The sequence below is a fragment of the Seriola dumerili genome, unplaced genomic scaffold (genome assembly GCF_002260705.1).
Source record: "Seriola dumerili isolate Sdu_G_001 unplaced genomic scaffold, Sdu_1.0 BDQW01000291.1, whole genome shotgun sequence".
Classification (NCBI taxonomy): domain Eukaryota; kingdom Metazoa; phylum Chordata; class Actinopteri; order Carangiformes; family Carangidae; genus Seriola; species Seriola dumerili.
The window spans coordinates 3,319,636-3,327,043 of record NW_019174546.1 but is presented as its reverse complement, the minus strand read 5'-3'; the positions used below and the strand labels follow the sequence as shown (position 1 = coordinate 3,327,043).

The window sequence follows — 7,408 nt, the reverse complement described above, 5'->3', positions numbered from 1 at the left end:
ATATATGTTTTGATTTCTTTGTATGTGTGGATTACTTGGGTTGTTACCGACATCTGGTGACAATTTCATGTCAATAGCCCTTTACTGATAAAAATGTTGACACGTTCAATACTTATTTTCCCCGCTGTATACTGTTCCTTGTTTGTAATTTTAATAGTTATCTTTGGCTGAGATTCCTTTGGAAAAACAGTGTCAGTGAATGGACTGAGGTAAATGAATGGAGATGATTGAGCTACTATTACAAAGACCTGATAAAACCTGATAACATCCATAACCTGCCATTGGTGCCTGTTTGAACAGTGTCCTCATTTGAACAGGTGCCAGCTCTCACACTCACTCATCACAACAGTCTTTCATGGAAACACAGAGGAGAGGCCATAGAATGTGATCTATGACGAAGCTGCAGCTTCTTAGATCTATAAAAGGCCCTCAGAAACTTCATGCCATCCACACAGGTCGTAGCTGATCACATACAGGTGAGCAGGCTGCAGCCATGACACTGTCCTCATGTCTATGCATGTGTTTCTGTGCACGTCTCCTGTTCTCTTCATTCCTAGTTGATTTTCAAAATGTAAGTTTAGTTCACTGAGCTCTGGAGCAGGAGACTGCCTCAGTAATCACACTGTCTGTTTTATTCTCTGCAGGTTGTGGATAAGATGAAGGCCATGCAGGTGATTTCCTTGACTCTGCTGTTTGTTCTCGCAGCCAGTGCTCAGGTCTTGAAGTTCGGCAAATGTCCCAAGCCTGCTGTTCAGGCTAACTTTGATGTAACCAGGGTGAATACTAAACTCTTTATTTATTTTGCTATTAATTAAAGTGCCGTGTACACTTACACACATCTTCCATAATTACCAACAGTCATTAATAAGCACCTGTGTTGCAACAAATGCAAAATATTTGGTACCCAAAGAAGGTTTGTTTTTTTTTGTGTGTGTGAAATCTTGTACTTTCTCTGCAGTATGTTGGTAAGTGGTATGAGATCCAGAAGCTCCCAACAGCCTTCCAGAAGGGTGAGTGCGGCACTGCCACCTACAGCCCGAAGAGTCCTGGAGTCATCGGGGTCCTCAACAGGGAGCTGCTGTGAGTACATGGTATCTAAATGCCTACATTTAAGATTCGTGGGTTTGCAGCTACAATTACTCACTCTGTGCCCTTGTCACAGTCCTTTGAAATAATCATTCTCAGCAAATGAAGTCCACATTGTACACATTTTTTGCATTCATGCATCGGGTGCATTGAATATCCTTGGCCATGGATCACTGATCTTTTACACTGTATCTGGTCTATGAAATGAAAATGTAAAAGTTAGGATATACAGTACACTTATACATACATAAAAAACCATACTCAACTAAATTGATTTCTTTTTTTATTTCTATACAAATTTTCTTAGGAATAATGGAACCGTTAGTTCTATTGTCGGCTCCGCCAAAGTCAAGAACCCCGCAGAGCCTGCCAAGCTGGAGGTCTCCTTCACTGGGAGTAAAGATGTCTCATTCATTACAAATATATTCTAACCCTCAAGCTCAGGAAGTATTTGATATATTATATATATTATATGAGTATTTACTTGTGCACTGAATATTCCAGCAGTTTTGACTCTTTTAACTTGTCTGCAGGACCATCTCCCCCTGGTCCCTACTGGGTTCTCTCCACCGATTATGAGGGTCACTCTGTGGTCTACAGCTGCACCGAAGTCGGCCTGTTCCACAAGGAGCTGACCTGGATCCTGAGCAGGGAGCCCACCCTGTCTGAGGAGACCATCGAGGAGCTGCACAGCCTCCTGTCCTCCATCGGAGTCAGTGTAGAGAAGATGGTCCCCACCAACCAGGACGTGGATTACTGTTCCCCCATGAACCAGTAAACAGAGATTCTCCTATTTCAGCCTACAACACTGCGAGATACAGGACGACATGGACTTATGGCACGACTCACTATGTGCAGTGTGTGGTATGCCTCGCTTTGTCCATGTTGTGCAAAGTCAATGCAATAAACCTGTAGAAACAAAAATCTATGTTGTGTGTTTTGTGTTTGACCTTGAGCTCATTCTCAACTACAAAGGCAAATAATAGTATTTAAAGTACCAGAATACCATACTGCAATATGCATTTCAAAAGACTTTTTACACATTCACATTCAGTGACCAATACAAACGCAAATCTTCCAGTGTAACAGGGATTTCAGCCTCCAAAGGACTCCTAACACTGAAATGGTTCCTTTATTTAAAAAAAAAAAAAAAAAGTGTGATATTTTCTTCAGGTACAGATGAATACTAGGTACTAATGTAATATACCGCAAATAATTTAAGTTAACACTGTTGTGAGTCCTTGGGAGTCAGAAAAGTCTCATTTTAAACCACCCATGCTTTATTTGTTTCATTCTCACATACTTGCTTCTTTTTTTAAAATGTAGGTGTTCATCTTGGTTTCATCTCAGAACTTTAATCTGACAGTCATATTAGGTGTTTGTAATTCATATTCCAAAGATCACATGAAAGCACCAACATTTGTTGAGTGATGCAGGGAAGAATTTGTGTTTAACAGCTGGTCTCATATACAAAACAAGATAATGGTGTTGTATTTTTAAAGGTAATTGTGTAATTTCACATTTTGCCTTTTTATTTGATGGTTAACAATATAAATTCAGGGAAATGTTAGGAGACAGAGAGGTATGACAGGTAACAAAGGTTTCCAGTCACAATAAAATAGGGGACATTGTGGTTGTCATGCCGATTGACCACTAGGACACCAGGATTCTCCAGCAAGAGTATTTTAACGTAATGCAAAGCTGCATTGACAATGACGTCTTTGATGTTCTACTTTCAGAACCGGCTTTATGTTTTTGAGGTCGATAACAGTTATCTTTCTGGCTTCTTGTCTATGTGGGAAACTAATGAATGAAAGTGTTTTAAACATGTTATTCCTGTCTTGCCATAACAGCCAAAAGATGTTTTTCACCAATAATAGGCTAAAATCCTGTCACGCTCTGCTCCTCACTTCCCCTCGGCCCTTGTCTCCAGCCCCTGCTTATTTCTCTCGCCATGTTTGTCCCTTCATCTCCCCAGACCTGCTATTTTCCATCCGCCCACCAGATGTCCCCAGACTTTCTTCCTGTCCCCATGTCCATCCCTGTTCCATCATCATCCAAGCCAGTATTTAAACCTGCCATTGTCACAAGTTCCTTGTCAGTTCCTCTATTTTTTGTTCCCTTGTGTTCTCCTATGTGCCAGCTACCTGTTTTTTTGTAACCCGTTGTCTGTGCTTGCCTGACTGACTGCCCACTTGTCATCCCCTTTGCCTGTAAGCCTGTTTTTCACTGCATCAGCCTGGCCACTTGTGTGTCTGCATTAAAAATTGGTTGTTAAACATGCAGTTCAGACCATTGGTTCTCAGGTTTTTAAGCTTCACCATGTGCAGATTACTGTCAAAAAGATGCTTAATATCTAAGCCCAAACCCATTGACCGAGCAGCCATTTTAGTAACATCACAACAGAAGTACTGTAGCGGACAGTTCATAAGTAATCAGTATTGTATTTCATCAGACCACAGAACTGACTCCAAAAGCTGCACTTCTGTTTAAACACGTTTATTGCATTGACTTTGCATGAGGCATACAGTGAGATGTACACCAGTGAGAGTACAGTCATAAATACAACGATACATAACACACAGCGGTGTGTACGTCTGTAGGCTGAGTCAGGATTAACTCTCTCAGTCAGTTTACTGCTGCATGGCGCTGCAGTAAGCTGCGTCCTGGTTGGTGGTGAGCAGCTTGTCCACATTGACGCCGATGGAGGATAGGGTGCTGTGCAGGTCCTCAAGGGTCTCCTCAGGCAGGGTGGGCTGCCTGCTCATGATCCAGGCGAACTCCACATGGAGCACACCGAGATCAGTGCAGCTGTAGACCAGAGAGTAGCTGTCATAGTCGGTGGACAGAACCCAGTAGGGGGCAGGGGGGGAGTCTGGTGGTGTAAAGGGACAGCACAGTCAAGTAAACAATTATCTCTGTGTATTGCAAGTTTTCAAAAAATTCTCAATGTCCTATATCTACAATATCAAGTGTTGGTATCATCTTTCCAGCATCCCAGAGAAGTTTGTGATAAATTAGGGTCCTTACTCTCAAAGGACACCAGCAGCTTGGCAGGCTCAGAGGGGTTCTTGGCCATGGCAGAGCCACTGATGGAGTTAATGGTCCCATCAGCACTAAGAGACGGACAGTAAAATGTCAAAAGATATTTGTGCTATACTGGCACATTACTTTTATTTAGATAAAGGAACTGAATACTCCACCACTGTAAAGCCATTAAAGATGCAGTCATAGTACTCACAGCAGCTCCCTGTTGAGGACGCCAACTACTCCGGGGCTCTTCAGGCTGTAGGTAGCAGTGCTGCACTCGCCTTTCTGGAAAGCGTGTGGCAGTCTCTGGATATCATACCATGTACCAAGATACTGCAGGGGAAGCACAGGGAACATCGGAGCATTGTGTCAGGCTTGACATGTCTTCAAGTATTTTTTTACAGTTACAAAAATTGTCATCCTGCAAGGTATAGTTTGTTCAATTATGGAAAAGGTAGAAAAATGCAGTCTTGTTTCCCCACAGTATATTTGGTTTGGTATTCACCTTGGCAGCATCAAAGTTCTCCTGAACAGCAGGCTTGGGGCATCTTCCTGGCACGATGACCTGAGCATTGGCTGCAAGGACGGACAGCAGAGTGATGGAAATCACCTGGATGGCATTCATCTTTTCTCCACGACCTGTAGAGAACAAAAAAGGCAGTTCAGTTATTCAGTTTTAAAACAAAACAATAAAAAGCATCTTTGTCTGCCCCGCCCTGATTGTTTCCACCTGTTTCCCATTACCGTGTGTGTGTGTGTATAGTCTGCGTTTCCCTTTGTCAGTTCGTCTTGTCATGTTACCAGACAACCACGTTTTTGAATTCGATACGTTTGACCATAGTCTTGCTGCACAGTATTTTGATGCTTTGATACTTTTAATTTGTTTTTTCGGGCTTTTTATGCCTTTATTGATAGTGCAGTAAAGAGAGACAGGAAATGGGGAGGCAGAGAGAGGGGGGATGACATGCAGCTAAGGGCTGTCCGATGCAGGACTCGAACCGGTGCAAACTGCAGCGAGGACTGTAGCCTCTACACATGGGGCGCCTGCTCATCCAACTGAGCTACTCAACGCCCCTCTTTTCCTGTGTCTTGAGTTTTTTGGTTTTCATCGAAAGAGCGATTTTTATTTGTGCACTTAGCTTATGTATTCCTCTGTTAGAGCAACTTTCTTTTGCTACTTTATTATTAAAATATTAATGAGTACTTTGTCTCTGAGTCGTGCATTTGGGTTCACGTCGTAGTTCAGTTGTGACATCCCTTAGTGTTTACATCGAGGCTATTTTGAGAAAGTTGTGGAGTGTGTGGGAATTGGCACCTGTTCACATAATTATTGTGTTTAAACAGGCCTCTGACAGAAAAAGAGATGATTGACAGGTTAGTGTAAAAGTCAGATTAGTGTGGTACACAGACCTTGGCTGTTGATAACGGATTCTTTGAATTTAAGCAAATGATTAGGAGTATTTATAGTATATATTATGATATTTCATAGTTAGGTACTGTATAGTGATGTAGTGTGACATCATGATATTGGTCTACTGTAGTTCATTTAAGTCTGGACTAAAGTGTTTCCACCACTTTAGTAGGTGACTGAAATAACTCAACAAATGTATTTGGCATAAAATTTTGAACAAACATTTATGACTTTGGTGATTCCCTGACTTTTCCTCCAGCACCAACATAAAATTGGAGTTTGTGGTTACGAGTAAAATACAGGCTAATTAAAACATTTATAATAATAAATAAATAAATAAATAATACAACAAATATTATAACTGTACTTAATATGTTCACTATCAGCTGTGCTTTGTGTTTAGTTTAGTGCTAAGTCACAAATATTAGCATGATAACACTAGCATGCTAGCATTGTCATTGTGCACATGTTAGCATGTTGAGAACACTGATTGTGATTGACTGGGCCATTCTAGCAGCTTTGTTTTCTTTCTCTGAAACCAATTGAGTTTCCTTGGCTGTATGTTTGGGATCATTGTCTTGCTGAAATGTCCCCCCTGGTTTCATCTTCAGCATCCTGGTAGTTGGCAGCAGATTCTTATCAAGAATGTCTCGGTACATTTCTCCATTCATTTCTTCCTTCAATTATATGAAGTCTGCCAGTAGGCCTACCATATGCTGAAAAACAGCCTCACACCATGATGTTCCCACCTCCAAACTTCACTGTTGGTATAGTGTTTTTGGAGTGATGTGCAGTGCCATTTCTCCTCCAAACATGGTGTGTGCTATGACATCCAAAGAGTTCAATTTCAGTCTTATCTGACCAGACTATATTCTCCCAGTATTTCAAAGGCTTGAATGTTGTCAAATGTTGTGCAGCTAACTTTAAACGTGCTTCAAGATACTTTTTCTTCAACAATGGAGTCTTGCGCGGTGAGCTTGTATAGAGGCCATGGCGGTTGAGGGCATTACTTATTGTTTTCCCTGAAAAAAACAGTACCTGCTAATTCCACGTCTTTCTGAAGCTCTCCGCGAGTGGTCCTTGGCTCTTGGACAACTCTTCTGATTATTCTTTTGACTCCTTTGTCAGAAATCTTGCGAGGAGCCCGTGGTCACGGCCAGTTTATGTTGAAATGATGTTCTTTCCACTTCCGGATAACGGCCCCAACGGTGCTCACTGGAACATTCAGAAGTTTAGAAACACATCTGTAACCAATGCCATCAGTATGTTTTGCAACAATAAGGTTGCGAAGGTCTTGAGAGAGATCTTTGCTTTTACCCATCATGAGATGCCCATTGTGTGACACCTTGGTAATGAGAAACCTTTTTATAGGCCATCAATTAGGACTAAACCAGCTGATATTAATGTGCACTGATAGGGGGCAGGATTGCTTTCTAAATACTGACAGATTTCAGCTGGTTTCTTGGCTTTCCATGCCTTTTTGCACCTCCTTTTCTTCATGTGTTCAATACTTAATGCCTGTGTCATTTCAGTGTGAATATCAGATCACATTTTATGACAAATTTACTCAGAAAACCATGAAATTCCAAATTTTTCACATACTTTTTCTTGCTAATGTATATGTTTTGATTTCTTTGTATGTGTGGATTACTTGGGTTGTTACCGACATCTGGTGACAATTTCATGTCAATAGCCCTTTACTGATAAAAATGTTGACACGTTCAATACTTATTTTCCCCGCTGTATACTGTTCCTTGTTTGTAATTTTAATAGTTATCTTTGGCTGAGATTCCTTTGGAAAAACAGTGTCAGTGAATGGACTGAGGTAAATGAATGGAGATGATTGAGCTACTATTACAAAGACCTGATAAAACCTGATAA

At 41.2% G+C, this 7,408-nt stretch overlaps 2 protein-coding genes across 2 annotated transcripts; one reads left to right on the top strand and one right to left on the bottom strand.

The window, feature by feature from the left end:
* The first annotated feature begins 656 nt into the window (after positions 1–656).
* On the top strand, positions 657–1,922 carry LOC111231242 (apolipoprotein D-like). Its single transcript, XM_022758282.1, has 4 exons — positions 657–776; positions 959–1,080; positions 1,394–1,482; positions 1,620–1,922. The coding sequence occupies exons 1-4, from the start codon at positions 657–659 to the stop codon at positions 1,862–1,864; spliced, it is 576 nt and encodes a 191-aa protein (XP_022614003.1). The 3' UTR covers positions 1,865–1,922.
* A 1,795-nt stretch (positions 1,923–3,717) lies between these two features.
* Positions 3,718–4,741, bottom strand: LOC111231226 (apolipoprotein D-like). Its single transcript, XM_022758264.1, has 4 exons — positions 4,622–4,741; positions 4,328–4,449; positions 4,117–4,202; positions 3,718–3,961 (listed from the first exon to the last, which is right to left on the bottom strand). Exons 1-4 carry the CDS (start codon positions 4,739–4,741, stop codon positions 3,720–3,722), a joined length of 570 nt encoding a protein of 189 aa, XP_022613985.1. The 3' UTR covers positions 3,718–3,719.
* Positions 4,742–7,408: the final 2,667 nt, after the last annotated feature.